Source organism: Rattus norvegicus, chromosome 12, assembly GCF_036323735.1.
Source record: "Rattus norvegicus strain BN/NHsdMcwi chromosome 12, GRCr8, whole genome shotgun sequence".
In the NCBI taxonomy this organism is placed as follows: Eukaryota; Metazoa; Chordata; class Mammalia; order Rodentia; family Muridae; genus Rattus; species Rattus norvegicus.
In genome coordinates this window covers 24,850,785-24,869,470 of record NC_086030.1, presented here as the reverse complement: position 1 = coordinate 24,869,470, position 18,686 = coordinate 24,850,785, and the positions used below count along the sequence as shown (strand labels likewise).

Sequence of the window (18,686 nt, the reverse complement as noted above, 5' to 3'; positions counted from 1 at the left end):
GACGAATCTTGAAAATATTGTGCTCGTGAACACCCATGTATGACTTACTCTGGTCAAGGTTACATGTGGTGGTTCTTGCCTGTGACCCTAGTATTCTGGAGACCCAGACAAGGAGATGATCAATTTGAGGCTAGCCTGAGCTATGTAGGAAGAAGACACAAGGGAAAGAACAGAGGGAAATAGAACAGGGATGGAGGGGCATCAGGAGAAGGAAGAGGAGGGAAGGGACTGCAGATGTGATGTGGTCCATTTGCAGATGGTGTATCTGCCCTCTGATAGAAATTGCAGATTTTTCTAGAATCTTTTTCCCCACAGTCCCATCCCTCTTCAGCAGGAGTTCCTGAACTCCTTTGGATGTTGTAGGTCTCTGCATCCATTCCCATAGTTACTGGATGAAGCTTCTCTGATGACAATTGGGTTAGGCACCGATCTATGAGCCAGGGGTGGTCAAAGGCAACACACGCACACACACACACACACACACACACACACACACACACACACACCACAGATCAACTAACCTGGGATCAGAGGAGCTCACTGAGACTCAACCAACCACCAGGGAGCCTGCGTGGGTCTAATCTAGGCCCTCTGCGTAAATGTCATAGCTTGGTGTTTTTGTGGGACTCCTAACAGAGGGTGCATGGCCTGTTTCTGACCCTTTTGTCTGCTTTGGGGACCCTTATCCTCCCACTAGGTTGCCTATTCTTACTGTGAGGAGAGGTACCTAATCTTAATGCAACTTGATATGCCATGTTTGGTGGATATCCCAGGAGGCCTGCCCGTTTTTGAAGGCAAATGGAGGAGAAGATAGGGAGGGAGGTATGTCATATATGAAAGATTTAAAAAACAAAAAAACAAAAAAACAAAAAAACAACAAAAAAAAAACCCTCCTTCCCTAACTTCCTCCTTCTTGTCCTCTACTTGTTCCAAGGACCCTGTGGTAGAAACACCTGTAGTTGGGGCCATGCCGATCACTGAGACAACTGGTGGCTTCAAAAGGCTTGGTCCAATGGGCATGAGTGTAGGACTTGGGCAGGGTGGTCTACAAGCTGTGGATGTTTGAATAACAGTAGATTGCTTTGTAAGGAAAATGGTCTCTGGAGTGGAGACAGTGGTCTCTTCTGAAGGAATAGTGGTCTTTTCAGGAGGGACAGTGGTTCCTTCTGTTGGGACAGTAGTTACTTCTGTATGGACCGTGGTCTCCTCAGGGGGGACGCTGACAGGAGGAACAGTGGTCACTTCTGTAGGGATGGTGGTCTCTTCAGGAGGAGGAGTGGTCACTTCTGTCGGGGTGGTGGTCTCCTCAGGAGAGATGCTGACAGGAGGAACAGTGGTCACTTCTGTAGGGATGGTGGTCTCTTCAGGAGGAGGAGTGGTCACTTCTGTCGGGGTGGTGGTCTCCTCAGGAGAGATGATGACAGGAGGAACAGTGGTCACTTCTGTCGGGATGGTGGTCTCCTCAGGAGGGGTAGTGCTCACTTCTGTTGGGGTAGTGGTCTCCTCAGGAGGGATGCTGACAGGAGGAGGAGTGGTCACTTCTGTAGGGATGGTGGTCTCCTCAGGAGGGATGCTGACAGGAAGAAGAGTGGTCACTTCTGTAGGGATGGTGGTCTCTTCAGGAGGGGTAGTGCTCACTTCTGTTGGGGTAGTGGTCTCCTCAGGAGGGATGCTGACAGGAGGAACAATGGTCACTTCTGTAGGGATGGTGGTCTCTTCAGGAGGAGGAGTGGTCACTTCTGTATGAACACCTGCCACTTCTGTGGAGACAGTGGGCACTTCTGTGGGGAACATGGTCTCTTCAAGAGAAAAAGTGATAACTTCTGTAGGAATAATCTCCTCAGGAGGGATGCTGGTCTCTTCAGGAGAGACATTGGTCATGTCTGTGTGAACACCTGTCACTTCTGTGGAGACAATGGTTATGTCTGTGGGGATGGTGATCTTCCCAGTGAGGACAGTGAGTACTTCTGTGGGGACAGTGGTCACTTCTATGGGGACAGTGGTCACCTCTGTGGGGAGAACCATCTCTTCAGGAGAAACAGTAGTTATTTCTGTAGGGATGGTCTCCTCATGGGGGACACTGGTCTCTTCAGGAGAGACATTAGTTACTTCTGTGGAGACAGTAGGCATTGCTGTAGGGAAAGTGGTCTCTTTTGTGAGGACAGTAGTCACTTCTGTGGGGACAGTGGTCACTTCTGTGAGGACAGTAGGCACTTCTGTGGGGAACATGGTCTCTTCAGGAGAAAGAGTGGTAACTTCTGTAGGAATAATCTCCTCAGGAGGGACACTGGTCTCTTCAGGAGAGATATTGGTCACTTCTGTGTGAACACCTGTCACTTCTGTGAGGACAGTGGGCACTTCTGTCGGGAGAGCGGTTTTTCCAGTGGTGACAGTGGTTACTTCTGTTGGGAGAGTGGTTTCTCCAGTGGGGACAGTGGTCACTTCTGTGGGGACGGTGGTCACTTTTGTGAGGACAGTAGGCACTTCTGTGGGGAGAGTGGTCTCTCCAATGGGGACTGTGGTCACTTCTGTGAAGACAGTAGGCACTTCTATGGGGACAGTGGCCACTCCTGTGAGGAGAATGGTCACTTCAGGATAAACAGTGGTAACATCTGTAGCGATGGTCTCTTCAGGAGAAACAGTGGTAACATCTGTAGCGATGGTCTCCTCAGGGTGGATGGTCTCTTCAGGAGAGACATTGGTTGCTTCCATGTGGACAGCTGTTACTTCTGTGGGGACAGTGGCCACTTCAGTGGGGAGAGTGGTAACATCTGTAGCGATGGTCTCCTCAGGGTGGATTGTCTCTTCAGGAGAGACATTGGTTGCTTCCATGTGGACAGCTGTTACTTCTGTGGGGACAGTGGCCACTTCAGTGGGGAGAGTGGTAACATCTGTAGCGATGGGCTCCTCGGGGTGGATGGTCTCTTCAGGAGAGACATTGGTTGCTTCCATGTGGACAGCTGTTACTTCTGTGGGGACAGTGGCCACTTCAGTGGGGAGAGTGGTAACATCTGTAGCGATGGTCTCCTCAGGGTGGATGGTCTCTTCAGGAGAGACATTGGTTGCTTCCATGTGGACAGCTGTTACTTCTGTGGGGACAGTGGCCACTTCAGTGGGAAGAGTGGTAACATCTGTAGCGATGGTCTCCTCAGGGTGGATGGTCTCTTCAGGAGAGACATTGGTTGCTTCCATGTGGACAGCTGTTACTTCTGTGGGGACAGTGGCCACTTCAGTGGGGAGAGTGGTAACATCTGTAGCGATGGTCTCCTCAGGGTGGATGGTCTCTTCAGGAGAGACATTGGTTGCTTCCATGTGGACAGCTGTTACTTCTGTGGGGACAGTGGCCACTTCAGTGGGGAGAGTGGTAACATCTGTAGCGATGGTCTCCTCAGGGTGGATGGTCTCTTCAGGAGAGACATTGGTTGCTTCCATGTGGACAGCTGTTACTTCTGTGGGGACAGTGGCCACTTCAGTGGGAAGAGTGGTAACATCTGTAGCGATGGTCTCCTCAGGGTGGATGGTCTCTTCAGGAGAGACATTGGTTGCTTCCATGTGGACAGCTGTTACTTCTGTGGGGACAGTGGCCACTTCAGTGGGAAGAGTGGTAACATCTGTAGCGATGGTCTCCTCAGGGTGGATGGTCTCTTCAGGAGAGACATTGGTTGCTTCCATGTGGACAGCTGTTACTTCTGTGGGGACAGTGGCCACTTCAGTGGGGAGAGTGGTAACATCTGTAGCGATGGTCTCCTCAGGGTGGATGGTCTCTTCAGGAGAGACATTGGTTGCTTCCATGTGGACAGCTGTTACTTCTGTGGGGACAGTGGCCACTTCAGTGGGAAGAGTGGTAACATCTGTAGCGATGGTCTCCTCAGGGTGGATGGTCTCTTCAGGAGAGACATTGGTTGTTTCCATGTGGACAGCTGTTACTTCTGTGGGGACAGTGGCCACTTCAGTGGGAAGAGTGGTAACATCTGTAGCGATGGTCTCCTCAGGGTGGATGGTCTCTTCAGGAGAGACATTGGTTGCTTCCATGTGGACAGCTGTTACTTCTGTGGGGACAGTGGCCACTTCAGTGGGGAGAGTGGTCTCTCCAGTGGGGACTATGGTCACTTCTGTGGGGACAATGGTCACTTCTGTGGGGACAGCGATCTCTTCTATGGGGAGAATGATCACTTTTGTGGGGAGAATGGCCTCTTCAGGAGAAATAGTGGTAACTTCGGTAGCAGTAGTCTCCTCAGGGGAGACACTGATCTCTCCAGGAGAGACATTGGTCGCTTCCATGTGGACAGTTGTTACTTCTGTAGGAACAGTGGTATCTTCAGGGAGAACATTAGTCACTTCTGTGGGGACAGTAGTCACCTCTGTGGGAAGAATGAACTCTTCAGGAGGTACAGTGGTAACTTCTGTAGGGATGGTCTCCTCAGGGGGGACACTGGTCTCTTGGGGAGAGACACTGGTTGCTTCCATGTGGACAGCTGTTGCTTCTGTGGGGACAGTGGTCTCTTCAGGGAGGACAGTAGTCACTTCTGTGAGGAGAGCAGTCTCTTCAGGAGAAACAGTGGTAACTTCTGTAGGAATGGTCTCCTCAGGGGGGACACTGGTCTCTTGGGGAGAGACACTGGTTGCTTCCATGTGGACAGCTGTTGCTTCTGTGGGGACAGTGGTCTCTTCAGGGAGGACAGTAGTCACTTCTGTGAGGAGAGCAGTCTCTTCAGGAGAAACAGTGGTAACTTCTGTAGGAATGGTCTCCGCGGGGGGGATATTGGTCACTACTATGGTGACTCCACCCAATTCTATGGAGACAATGACCATTTCTGTAGGGACAGTGATAGCTTCTGTGGCAAGAGTGATCTCTTCAGAAGAAACAGTGGTAGCTTCTGCAGGTATGATCATCGTAGTGGGGATACTGGTCTCTTCAGGAGAGACGTAGGTCACTCCCATGTGGTCAGTGACCACTTCTCCGGTGGGAGTGGTCACCTCTGTGGGAATAGCAGTCACTTCTGTGGGAATAATGGTCTCTCTGATGGGAACAGTGGCAGCTTCTGTGGGGATGGTGATCTCTTCCATAGGAGTGGTGGCTATTTCTATGGGAACAGTGGTTGCTTCTGTAGGGGTGGTGTGCTCCTCCGTGGGGAGCACAGGGACAGTAAGTACAGCAGGGCCAGCAGGTGGAAACAGAGGACTGGGAGGAATCTCTGTCTGCAGCAATACTGCAAAGAAAAACAAAACCCTGTAATTTAGCCAAAATTCTACCACTTTCTTTTCACTCACATCTAAATAGGAGTGGGTGAGCTCAGGAATGAGGGCTATTTGGTCATCTCTATTTCTGCTTCCAATATCCAACCTTCACTCACTTACTCAATAGGCAGGGCTCCCCACACACATCTGACACTGCCAGGGACAGGGATCACAAAACTGAATAGGAGATGGGGCATGACTTCAGCATCACTGGAGAAGGGTTCTGAGTCCTGCCACAGAAACTCAAGACACCATCACAGCTGAGTATGGTGTACCCATCTGTCATCATAGTCACCAGTATAGTGAAGGCAAGAGGATCACAAGTTTGAGGCCCACTGGGCTACGTTGTGAACTCCGTAAGGCTGGGAATAGCGTTCAGTGGTAGAGAACGCCTGTGATTCCCCAGAGAGGGTCTGGGGCCATGGTTCAGTAACAGGGCATTTGCCTGGAGTTCTCGAGCTAGAAGCTAGGAGTGAGACTCAGTCATAGTGCGCTTGCTTGGCAGCTGTGAGGAACTGGGTTCTACTCCTCGTCCTTCCATTCCACTCAGGGATGGAAGAAGCGGAGTCCTTAAACGTTATTCTTACCCCGACATGGTCCATGAGAGATCAAGATGAAATTCAGAGCGACGACAAAGGCAGTGCTGGTGCCACGGGTGGCCTCAATAAACAGCTGAAGGCAATGGAGGTCGAGAAGGGAAGAGAAACAGAATAAATCCCTGGGAACTCAGAAACCCTGCTGTGCATGCCCTCCACCCACACGTCACTTTGTTAGAGCTACGACAGGCCAGCACACCCCCAGCCTCCTGAACCTTGAGTCCAACTCTTCCCTGTGCTTTCTCCACCTTTACGATCTGAATCTGGAATTTTCCATAGAGGCCCATGCATTGGAATACTTGGTCCTTGCCTAACAGCACTGTTTTTGGAAGGTTGTAGAACCTTCAGGATACAGGCCACTAAGAGGCAGGCATCAGATGGGAATAACGTGGCCCTGCTTTTAGTACTGTTCCTTGCTTTGTGGTCTTTGTGAGTGTGGTGGTTTGAATAAGCTTGGCCCAGGGAGTGAGCGGCACTGTTAGGAGCTGTGGCCTTGTTGGAGGAAGTGTGTCACTTTAGGGGTGGGCTTTGAGACCCCCTCCTGGCTGCCCGGAAGGCAGTCTGCTCCTGTTTGCCTTCAGAACAAGATGTAAAACTCTCAGCTCCTTCTCCAACACCCTTCCTAACTGGACACTGCCATGCTTCCCGCCTTGATGCTAGTGGACTAAACCTCAGAACCTGTAAGCCAGCCCCAGTTAAATGTTGTCCTTTAAAAGAGTTGCCTTGGTCATGGCGTCTCTTCATAGCAATGGAAACCCAAACCCTAACTAAGACCGTGAGCCACCCAGCAAGCCCATGCCATGCTGCCATGATGGGCTGTATCCCCCTCAAGACTGCAGGTCAAAATAAACCTCTTCTTGCATAAGCTACTCGTGTCTGATATCCCGTCACGGCACCTAAGCACTAGCATACCCCGTGTCTACCTCTTCCGTTCATCATCCACCCTGGGCCTCCTCGTCACTCCCCACGTAAATACAAATAAAGCGTTATTCTCCGGATCTCACCTGCATGGGCTGCTGATGTCCCTTAGGGATGGTGACAGAGCTGTTCAGCCAGCCAGAGCTCTGAGACCCGACACGGTTCCACAGAGGGATGGGAGAACTACCCGCGGGACTCCCCAACAGGAGCTTGAGTGTGGTACCTTTTCCAAGGCCGTACATGTGGTAAGAAAACTCCACACAGATGTCCCCAGGGGCACAGAAGGGTGGACTCACCAATCTGGCAGACTGCCCCTCCTGGGATAACTTGACCGAATCAAAGAAAATGTAATGCCCCCCTGGGTGAAGGAAGAGAACAGAACAGTAAGACGCCAGACCCAAATGAGTGTGCAAGACAAGTCTAGCTGCCTGCCGCAGTCGTGTCCAGCTTTCCAAGTGAACACACAACCAAATTTCCTTGGCTGGCTTTGTTTTGTTGTTTTTGTTTTGTTTTGTTTTTCAAGACAGGGTTTCTCTGTGTAACAACTCCAGCTGTCCTGGAACTCACTTTGTAGACCAGGCTGGCCTTGAATTCACAGAGATCCTCCTGCCTCCGCCCTCCAAGGTGTGCACCATCATGCCCACCTGTTTTCTTTAGTTCTTGAGTTACATCTCTCAGGCTGGTCCAGAACTTACAGTGTTCCTGCCTGACCCTCCACACTATGGGTCTGCATTGCTACATTCTGCGCACTTAGGACTCTTAACTGAAGAAGGCCAAAAGATGCAGGAAACCCAGTCCACAGTCCAGATTTCATTGGCATTACCCACAGCTGAAAATAAGTGGATTTTGAAGCAAGGCCTTGATTGCTCTCCCCAACCTCACCTCCAGAGCTAGGGATAGAACTCACAGAGATGCACACACCAAGCAAGCACTCTATTGTGTACACACACACACACCACTACCACCACCACCACCACCACCACCACCACCACCACCACCACCACCACCACCACCACCAGCCCCTCCCCAGGGGATTCTAAGCAAGTGTCCTACCATTAAACTGTACCCATTTGGCAAAGCCTGGCTTTTCTGCTGGGTCGCAATGATCCCACTACTCGGACCAACCTAAGCATAGTCTACTTTCTGGTTCTTGAATTCCCATTGGTAAACACATCGTCTGCTAGCCGAAGTGACACCATCAAGTCCCTGACCAGATGCAAACGCTATGACTCATAACCACAAGAAGGTCTTCAGTCTCCTCACCTCCATATGGGAACTCTCTTGGGGACCCTGAGATGGGGGTGGGTACGCTTTTACTTCCCCAGCTCCAGTGTCCAATGTCTCCATACATCTGGCTCCAATCACAGAAAGGATGATTTCTGTCTTCGAAGTCACACTGGGGAAAGCTCTCTAGCAGATTCCAAGAGGAAAGTCTGAGACACTCAGTCCATGAGCCCACTCCCACCCCCAAATCCCTCCAACCCCTAATTCTTCAGGGGGTTCCCAAGTCTCTGTTCTCACCCCCACAGGGAGCAATGCTGATGGCATCCACAGCTATTGCTGGCTCTGGGTTATTTCCAAACACACCCACCACCATGAACTGAAAAGGAAAGGAAAGGAAGCCTGGAGCGAGCAGGCGAACCAATCCACACCCCATGCCCCCTCCTCACAATCCTCTAGGCCCCTTATGGAAGGCTAGTGTTGTCATCAGCCTGTCACATCTAAAGTCACCTGGAAGATAAGCCTCTGGGCATGCCTATGAAGGGGGGTGTGGCTTGTGGGGAGAGCCGGGGTTGGGGGGAGGATTAGTTTGGTTTTGTTAATTCGGTGGGAAAACCCTCCCACTGTGGGCAGCATCATTCCCTATCTGGGACCCTGGGTTCAGAAAAAGAGTCGAATAGCAATAAGCCTGTATTTATTGTTCTCTGCTTCCTGACTGTGGGTGGGCTGTGACCAGCTTCCTCAAGCTCCGGCTCTAGTGAATTCCTCACTGGGGTGGGCTTTACCCTTGCACTGTCACCCAGAATGAAGCCTTTCTCCCTTAAGTTGCTTTGGTTGCTTTTGAGTATTTTTGTCACCTGGACAGCAAAAGAAATGAAGACACTTCCTTTCTGGCATTTCCATTCAAAGGTCCAGCTCCTGCTCCTGATTCCCAGGTCCTCAACTCACCTACCATACACAGGGACTCCTAATAAGACCCTCGTTCCTCTGTACCTGTATCTGTCCCTGTCCTGTGTAATTGACGGACACAGCCTGCCAGTCAGGTCCAGGATGTCCTGAGAAGAGAGAGTGTTTCCGGATGTTGCCTACAATAGAGAAAAAATAGAAAAGGAAGTTTATGGGAACTTGAGGACAAATTGCACAGGGAACGCTAAAGCAATATTCCTCCAGATGCAAGCAAACTTCTCTCATCTTCTCTTTCTCCTCCTCCTGTTTCCTCCCCTTCCCTCCCTCCGTCTCCGAGTGCCTCTCTGTTTCTCCTCCTACTTTATATGTGTGTATACGTACAAGAGCACATGAATGAATGCACTTATAAGTGTATGTGCATGCAGGTCTTTATGTAGATGTGCACACAGGTGTATGAAGGCCAGAAGTCAACCTCAGGTGTCATTGGTCAGAAGCTATCCACCTTGGTTTTTGAAAGAGTCGTATGCTAGCTGAACAGGGAACTATAGGGATCCACCCACTTACCTGTGCCTCCCCAGTGCTAGGATAACAAGTGAGGTTCTGCTTAGCTTTCTACATGGGTGTTGGGGTGGTAGTCAGGTTCTCAAACTGGTGTGGCAAACCCTTTCCTGAGCTATCCCCCTGGCTGGTTTGCTTTTGTTTGTTACTGATTTTTAGACAGTCTCCTGTAGTCTAAGCTGGCTTTAAACTCACTTTGTAACAGAAACTGGCCTTGAATTTCTTAATCTTCCTGCCCAAACCTTCCAAGTGCTATTATTCCAGGCATCATCCACGGTGACTGGCAGTGCCTTTATTTTTCTAGAGTCCAATATTCTATTTCTAACACATCAGGGTTTCCCTAAACCCTGAGGAGATATTCCCTCTCAATTCCCTGTCAACTCAACCCTCCTAGATGGCGCTAGTGGTCAGTAAACTCTTCTAACCCAAAAATGTAGCATAGACAAAAAGGCCTTCATCGTGTCCTTGGCCGTGCATTATGTAGTAGAAAGACAGGGTCAGACATCCACTGGAGTGGCTCAGGGGACTCAGAAGTACGGCTTTCTGCCCTGGCCTTGCATTTGTAGAGTCCAGGAGCATGTAATATCCACCTGTGAAAGAAAGGGCCAATGAAGTAAACAGCTGGGATGGAGGTGAGTCGGTAACGAAGACGTAGGCACCTGGGGGAAGATAGAGATCTGGCCGTGGAGAGCTCCAACAGCCGCCTAGAATGAGGCACAGGTCAGGGGGTTACACCCACACCACGACTGGCAGAGTGCTTGAACTGGGTAAAGACCGGTTGTCACTAGAGTAAATAAAGACATCCTCTCTCAGTAACAGCCATTACAATCTTGTCCCCTGGGTGCTGACTCTTCAAGTCCAGTAGTTAAAGTCTCTTTCTTTCCTTGCTACACTCCCCCGCACTCCCATCCAGGACAGAGCTGAGTGAGTCACTCAAGTTGATGACAGATGTCCACTCTGACCCTGACAAGTAGGCAGCGCTCACCCAGCTTTTCCTTCGCTTTTAAACCAGACAGCCAATCAATCTGAGCTCTGCTTAGTGACGCAACTAGTAACCAAGGAAAGAGGGCACTGATTTGCGGTGGAGAGCGCACACGCATGCGTACTCATGCCCAACCGCCTTCGGATTCCTGCAAACCTCAAGCTGAGAGAGGTCAGCAAGCCAAGAGAACGAACCAATGGTTTCAAATGAAAGGGAAGGGGCTATTGAAAAACTCTCTAGAAGGTAAGCCTCCCGGAACAGGAAGCCGAATGATCAGAACAAGTAAACTGGGAACGGAAATCAAACATCACTTCGTGTTTGACCTCCAAATTTTGCTAGATGCAAGGACTGTGTAGAGATGAAGAAAAGATGGGCACTGTGACAGAGAGAGAAGAAAGGCGTGGATGGCAGGAACAGGAAGAGAAAGCCCGAGCAGGAGTACAGGGAGAAGGGGAGGAAGGGATCACCGTGAATGGAATGAATAGAAAGAAACATTGTTTGGCTTAACTGATGGCAAATCTTCCTCAGTAGTTCTCATCTGCTTTGGCTGTTCCAAACAGTGGCTTCTTAGCAAGAAGCACTCAAGTGGCATCAAGTCAGGATCTTGCCAGCTAGTCCAGGCTGTCCTGAACTCAAGATCTTTCTCCCTCAGTCTCCCAGGTACTTGGATTTACAGGCGTGCCCCACCTCCTCTCCCTCTCTGCTTGCTTGCCCCTTCCCTCTCTTGCTGTTCCTTTTACGGGCTGAGAACGGAACCCAGGACTGTGTGCATGCTACACAAGTACTTTGCCACTGACCTACATCCCCAGCCTTTATTTTTTGTTTCTGAAACAGAATCAGAGCCCAGGCTGCACTTGAAATCACTATGTAACCTAGGCAGTTACTGAACCTCACATCCTCCTGCCTCAGCCTCCTGAGTGCTGGAGTTACAGGCTTATGCCACCATACCTGGCTCCTTGCAGGTTTTACATACCAAGTCTTAATTTTCTGGGATATTGTACAGGGTGGCTACTAAGTAAATACCAGATGAAGGATGAACGAATGAATGAATGAGTGAGTGAATGAATGAATGATGACAAGGAATGATTGTGAGAAGCAGGCAGTGCTGGATCTGCTTGGCAGCCATTACTGTAGCGATGGCAGTGGAGGGAGCTGGAGAATACTTGAAATCATGCCTCCATGCCATGATCCCTGAGCTGAAGGAAGCTTGAGTCTCCTGGGTTTCTGGCCTGACCTTATGCTATTGTAGGAGCTGTAGAGGTCACCAGAACCCAGAGATTCTAGGGATATATATAATACTCACTACTAGGGTTAGAGAAGTCTTCATCAGGCCCCACACCCAACGTCCCCGTTGCTCCCTTCTTTTGGGTCCACTTAGCCCCGGTGGCAGTTGGGACCCAGCTCCAGCCGCAGAGATCATTTAGAGTATCAAAGGTGCACATCTGGGACATGCAGACTGGGAGGAGAGAAAAAAAAGAGATGGAGCTGTGGGCGTGGCTCAGTGGTAGAACCCCTGCCTAGAAACCCCCAGTGAGGGGCTGGGGGCGTGGCTCAGTGGTAGAGCCCCTGCCTAGAATCCCCAGTGAGGGGCTGTGGGTGTGGCTCAGTGGTAGAGCCCCTGCCTAGAATCCCCCAGTGAGGGGCTGGGGGCGTGGCTCAGTGGTAGAGCCCCTGCCTAGAATCCCCCAGTGAGGGGCTGGGGGCGTGGCTCAGTGGTAGAGCCCCTGCCTAGAATCCCCAGTGAGGGGCTGGGGGTGTGGCTCAGTGGTAGAGCCCCTGCCTAGAATCCCCCAGTGAGGGGCTGGGGGCGTGGCTCAGTGGTAGAGCCCCTGCCTAGAATCCCCCAGTGAGGGGCTGGGGGCGTGGCTCAGTGGTAGAGCCCCTGCCTAGAATCCCCCAGTGAGGGGCTGGGGGCGTGGCTCAGTGGTAGAGCACCTGCCTAGAATCCCCCAGTGAGGGGCTGGGGGCATGGCTCAGTGGTACAGCCCCTGCCTAGAATCCCCCAGTGAGGGGCTGTGGGCGTGGCTCAGTGGTAGAGCCCCTGCCTAGAATCCCCCAATCAAAAGGCTGAAAGTACAGTGTAGCCACAGAGCCCTTATCTAAAATCCTCCAATATGGGACTTAGGACAGCACTCTGCAGTAAAGCATTCTCCTAAAACCTACCAATGAAAAACTGGAGCCAAGGTTCAGTGGTAGGGCCCTTGTCCGGTGAGAATTTGGGGGTGTGGCTCAGTGGTAGAGCATTTGCCCAGGGTATACAAAACCCTGGTTAAGCCCAATATCAAAAGGAAGGGGCTGTGAGCTTTCTGTCATAGAAGGAAGCTTGGGGTCAAAACCCCGAGGCTCTCTCAAGGCTGTAGTGTATGTTAACAAGCTTTGAGGCCAACCTATTTCCTGCTGCTCAAGAGTTCTGCTCTTGGTACAAGTTACATAGCCTGCCCAGTCTTATTAGACTTCTCGTCTGTAAACTGGGGGTTGTCTCTGTGTAAAGTTGTAAATTAAATTCTTTGTGGAGCATCTAGCCCATGTTCAGCGAGTATAAGTTCCTTTCATAGCGCTGGATTTTCCCTTTCCGGTCAGCCTAAAAGGAACATGCTGCATATAGCAGAGATGTAGTATGCGGTAACCCCCACAGTGACTTTACAGTCCGATTTTCATGGAACCAAAGCCTCCTTTCGTTTTAGAGACAGCATGGAATGTAGCCCAGGCTTGCTTCAAATTTGCCATGATGCCTAGGATAACTTTGAATTTAGGATCCTCCTGCCTCTGCCCCCAGAACGCTGGGATTAAAGGTGTCTGCCATCACGAGGGAACTGCGCATGCTAGCTAATCAAATGCTTTCCCGACTAAGACGTCTCCCAACCTTCCAAGGGTTTACGGACACACACAGGCTAAGACAGGCCAGCCTGTGGCCATGGGTCCTGGCCAGTCACTGTAGACCAGATATCCCCCACAACTCTATGTTGAAAGGGGACCTCTTACATAGTGACTGCTTTGGGAGCCAGGAGTATGGGGTGAAGTAGCACCAAGAAATCAGATTCGTGGGAAAACAGAGTCCTGTACGCTGAGCTGTCTCTCCCCTATTTTGGAAAGTTGACCGGGGGAAGGGAGTCTGGAGAGAAAGAGGTACACAAGAAGGACGGGAACTCACTCCGATTGCAGGTACCGCGCTGGATAGAGAGGCCATCCAGAGAAATGTCCAGGTATGCGGTGTTTCCTCTCACGCCTTCGAACATCAGCTGCGGATTAGAGACAAAGAGACCCTGACCCTGCGGGCCACGTGATTGGCCCTCCTTTCTCTGTGGTTGCTGGTTTCCATCCTTCAGATGGCTGGGGATCTAGGTCTCCTCTTTTTAAAAATTCCATTCATTTATAACACATAACATAAACGTGAGTCAGAGGACAACTTTTGGGGTTGGTTCTAGCCTTTTCCCACATGAGTCCTGGAGACTGATCCCAGGTCACCAGGCTTGATGTAGGAAAACCCTGACTGCCCTCTGGGTGCCCCCCTTTGCCACAGCCTACCTTCCTAAGCCCCTTCCTTTAGATCCCTTCCCTACCAGACCTCTAGGTCTGCTCTTGACCTCACCCAGCTTGGTATATCATGATCTGCTGGCACAGTGACAGTGGTGGGCATCCAAGAGGGACTCTGGGTGTTCACATGTTTCCAGAGCATGTAGGGCCGGTGGTGCTTCCGGCCCCTGATCAGCAGCAGTCTGAGCTGGGCACCCCATGACAGCCCAAACATGTGGAAGGCAAAATGGACGCAAAGTGGGCCTTGCTCCCATATGTCAGGGCTACGCAGGCGTGCCACTCCGCCCCGAGGGAAGGTCTTGGGATCCATGTGCAGGTAATACCCCTCTGTGGGGAGACAGAGTGAAAAGGGCTGAGGCCTTGCCGTCCCCAGGGGCGGTCCCATCCACCTCCTGTTCAGCTCTGCTTCCAACTTTATCCCTTCTCCACTGTCCTCCACCAAACTTTAGGCTTCCCTCAGACTCCTCACCTCCATTGGGGTACCCCCCGGGGGGGCCAGAAGTGCCAGTCAGGGAGGGCCCAGTAGTCCGAACCCAGTCCCCATCATCCTGAGACATTTGAGACCAGTCACAGAAAGGTCTGGAATTGTCTTCAAAGTCACACTTGGAGAGAATATCTGGGAAGAAAGAGTCTCTGTGAGGCCTCGGAAAGGGCAGAGGGCAAAGGTCAGGTCACAGAGCCACACTGGGAGGTGGGGGGTCGGCAGGGTCATGAAGTATAAAGAAGGCCCCTGCTAAGAGTTCAGATCCAGAGGAGAGACACGGGAGACACAGAATTGGGGGAAATGTGGAGCTGGTGAGGAGAGAGGGTAGATGACAAAATTGGGGAGCACAAACTGGGGTCCAGGCTGATTCAGACAGACAGGCTTTGTCTTGGCAGCATATGTTTTGTTGTGGATATTATTACTGTTACCTTGGTGTATGTGTGCATGAGTGTGTGCATGTGTGCTTGTATGTGGTGCATGAGTGTGTGTGTGTGCATGTGCATTTATGGGTGGATGTGTGTGTGTATGTGTGTGTGCATAAGCATACACGTGCATGGGTGCACGTGTGTGTGTGTATGTGCATGTGTGTGCGTTTATGGGTGGATGTGTGTGTGTGTATGTGTGTGTATATATACAAGTGTGCATGCGTAAGCATACACGTGCATGGGTGCATGTGTGTGTGTGTGTGTGTGTGTGTGTGTGTGTACGCGCGCGCCTGCGTGCAAATGTGCATGCATGTAGAGACCAGAGGTCGACATCAGGTGTCTTCCTCAATCTCTCTCCTCTTTATCTTTTGAGACAGGGTCTCTCAATGAACCCACACGTCACTGATTCAACTATACTGTCTGGCCAAGGGACCCAAGAGATCCTCCTGTGTCTGCCTCTCCAGTGCAGGGACTACAGCATGCGCTACGACAGCAAGCTCTTCACATGGACGCTAGGGCTGGAACTCAGGTCCTTAACATTTGTGCAGCAAGGATGCTACTGAGTCATCTCCCAGTACTCCCGCCTCACGTTCTCACGTAGCCCAGGGTGTCCTTGAACTCCAGATCCTCCTGCCTCAGCATCCTGAGAGCTAGGATTACAGGTGTGCATGACAAGACCTAGCCTACCGTTTTGTTATTTTGAAACAAGGCCATGTTACTCTGTAGCCCAGGCTAGCCTGGAGCTTGTGCTCCTCCTGCTTTGGCCTCTCCAGTGCTGGGTTGGCAAACCTATGCCATCATTTCCAGTGCTGGTCATAGCTAATGTGAACAGGAATCTTTGAGGTGCGGTTAGGCTGTGTTTTCCCAGTTCCCTCCACACTGGGCTGCTCAGGAACTGCCCTGTTCCTATGTATCCCGTGTTTATGATTGCTGCACCCTGACCACGAGCCCTGTACTAGGGACTGGAGTTCACGGTTAGAGCAGAGGGAGGGGAAGGAGGCCTGGGCAGGTCTGGTTCCAACTCACAATCCTCCCTCGGAGTGTGCACCATCAGCTCCGGGTCTGGAGAGTTCGGTCTCCTTGGGATTAGTTTAGAGAAAGCAAAGAATGTTAGCTCTGACATTATTCAAATTATCATTAAGGCTCTGATGATGATGTGTCTTTCTCTCTTTCTTTCTTTCATGTAACCCAGGCTAGCCTCAAACGTCCCTAAGTAACCAAGCTTGACCATAATTCAGCTCATGAGTCTCCTGCCTCCACCTTCTAGGTATCGGGTTTACAGGACTTCAGCACCACATCTAGCTTTTCTCTTTTAGAGACAAAGTCTTTTGACGAGGCCCAGGCTAGCCCAGGCTAGCCTCAAGCATTCACTCCTCCGGCCCCACTCACCCCCTAGGGCTAGGATTTTAGGTTTGCCCCACCACACCCAGCCCTCCTCCCCACCTTACAAACTCAATAAAGAAGCTCGACTTGGGTCAGAATTTCCCACAATTCAACTGCTACTTGTCTAGAGCCCTGCACCCATGTTCAAAGGACCTAAACTACCTTTCATTCCTTGCCACCTTCTAACTTGAACTCGGGCCTATCAGCTCAGCCCTCCGTGGGGTTTTGGAGAGTGTGAATTCTGTGTCTTTCCCTCTCAGCCTGGAATGTCACCTCAATTTCAGGTCCTGGGGATGTGAGGCTCCCTCATCCCGGTTAATAGGCTATCTTCTTCCCAATCCCACGAACCTCTTTACATTCCTCCCTAGTCTCCTGACTTTTCATTTTTGAGTCAGGGTCCCATGTAGACCAGGTTTGCCTAGAACATATATATTTATGTTTGAGAGAGAGAGAGAGAGAGAGAGAGAGAGAGAGAGAGAGAGAGAGAGAGAGAGAGAGACCTTGAACTCCTGGTCCTCCTGTCTCCACCTCATGAACTAGTAATACATCCTGAGACACCACAGCAAGTTAATGTGGTGCTGGGGTTTGAAACCAGGGCTTTGTGCGGGTCAAGCAAGCCCTCTGTCAGCCGAGTTCCATCCACAGCTGTTTTCTTTATAATTCCCTCTCTCCTCTGGCTTCCCCAGACACAACCTGGTAAACCCTTGATCCATTCATCACTGCTGTCCCCCAGTCCAGCTTACCACACAGGGGAAGGCACTTGGTCCTGGCCCCAGGCAGCCCCCACCAGCAGCAGCATCAGGGTCCAAACTGGAGGAGCCATGGGGGACCTAAGAGGTGGCCCTCAGGGAGAGAAGAAGATGACAATGAGGATCCCAGGCCACTTTATAAACACCTGGCCCTCCTCGTCACCCTTCTGAAGAGGCCATTGAAAAAAGAAAATCACAGAATTCGGGAAGACCCTGGGAATATAAAGTTACCAGAGTTGAAACTGAAAACCCAATATGAGTTATACACAGAAAGGAAGGGAAAATAAGAAAAAGGGAGACAGAAATCGATTCAGGAAGTCTAACATCAAGCAAAAGGTAATTTGATAAGAAACAACAAAGGAACTAAAGACCAAGAGATAGAGCCTCAAAGAGCCCGGTCTGGCCTCAGATTCATGATGTAGGCAAGGAAATCCCAAATCTTCTACCTCCAAATGCTGGGATTAGAACCATGGCTAAGAAAGCACGAGTGACCTCTCCCAGAACAGAAACACTCAAGTCTCTTAATTAAAAGAGATTCAGAGACCCACAGAAACTACTTAGTGAAATTTCAGAATATCAGGGCTAAAAGGAAGATCCTTTTAGATAGTAAGGAACAGGTCACATACTAAGGACCAGGGATCCTCATGGCTCAGTCTCCTTGGTAGCAGCCACAGGTTCTAAAGGCAGAACACTAGCTGCAGAATTCTGATAGAAAATCATTCAAACTTAACATTCTACAGCTGAGGGCGTGGCAGACGCTGCTGAGGGCCATGTGAATGGCTGGAAATAATGAGGGGCAGAGAACTGCAGGACATAGAAGAAGAAATGCAAGTCGCCAGGAAGAGTTTCAAAGTGTGTATGTGTGTCTGTGTGTGTATCTGTCTCTCTGTCTGTCTGCATCTGTCTGTGTCTCTGTGTGTGTTTCTGTGTATGTATGTGTATGTGTGTGCATGTCTGTGTGCATGTGTCTGTATATATGTCTCTCTGTATGTATCTGTGTGTCTCTGTGTGTGTGTTTGTGTCTGTGTGTGTCTGCGTCTGTATGTGTGTCTGTGTGTCTGTGTATCTCTATGTATGTGTCTGTGCATGTATCTGTCTCTCTGTATGTATCTCTGTATGTATGTGTGTGTCTGTGTCTATATGTGTGTCTGTATGTCTGTATCTCTCAGTGTGTGCCTACATGTGTATCTGTGTGTCTGTCTGTATGTATCTGTGTGTGTCTGTGTCTCTGCCTGTCTGTGTGTCTGTCTATGCTTATCTGTGTGTCTTTGTCTATGTATGTGTCTTGTGTGTCTATGTGTGTGTCAGTGTGTGTGTCTGAATATGTGTGTGTGTCTGTGTGTGTCCATATGTGTGTGTCTCTCTATGTGTACGTGTGTCTCTGTGTGTCCACATATGTGTATGTGTCTCTGTGTGTGTTCATATGTGTGTCTCTATGTGTTTGTATGTGTCCATGTTTGTGTGTCTGTGTATAACCATATGTGTGTTTCTCTATGTGTGTCTGTGTGTGTCCACGTATGTGTATGTGTCTCTGTGTGTGTCCATATGTGTGCCTCTATGTGTGTCTCTGTGTGTGTCCATGTTTGTGTGTCTGTGTGTGTCCTTGTGAGTGTGTCTGTGTGTCTCTGTGTGTCCATATATGTGTGTGTGTCCGTGTGTCTCTGTGTGTGTCTGTGTGTGTGTCCATGTGTG

At 50.4% G+C, this 18,686-nt stretch overlaps 1 protein-coding gene across 14 annotated transcripts in view; it reads right to left on the bottom strand.

Annotated features, from left to right (window-relative positions):
- The window catches only part of Zan (zonadhesin), a 112,040-nt gene extending 94,367 nt beyond the window's left edge, over positions 1-17,673 (bottom strand). For 4 of the 14 annotated variants that reach the window (XM_039090052.2, XM_063271283.1, XM_063271284.1 and 1 more), the window contains exons 1-14: positions 17,441-17,605; positions 16,989-17,088; positions 15,889-15,941; positions 14,423-14,569; positions 14,009-14,280; positions 13,571-13,658; positions 11,723-11,875; positions 9,863-10,027; positions 8,967-9,058; positions 8,274-8,352; positions 8,016-8,162; positions 6,839-7,110; positions 5,826-5,910; positions 954-5,210 (exon numbers count right to left, since the gene is read on the bottom strand). In XM_039090052.2, coding sequence (XP_038945980.1) covers positions 954-5,210; positions 5,826-5,910; positions 6,839-7,110; positions 8,016-8,162; positions 8,274-8,352; positions 8,967-9,058; positions 9,863-10,027; positions 11,723-11,875; positions 13,571-13,658; positions 14,009-14,280; positions 14,423-14,569; positions 15,889-15,941; positions 16,989-17,088; positions 17,441-17,465 — 5,935 coding nt within the window. In that variant the 5' untranslated portion in view covers positions 17,466-17,605. 14 annotated transcript variants of the gene reach the window in all.
- Positions 17,674-18,686: the final 1,013 nt, after the last annotated feature.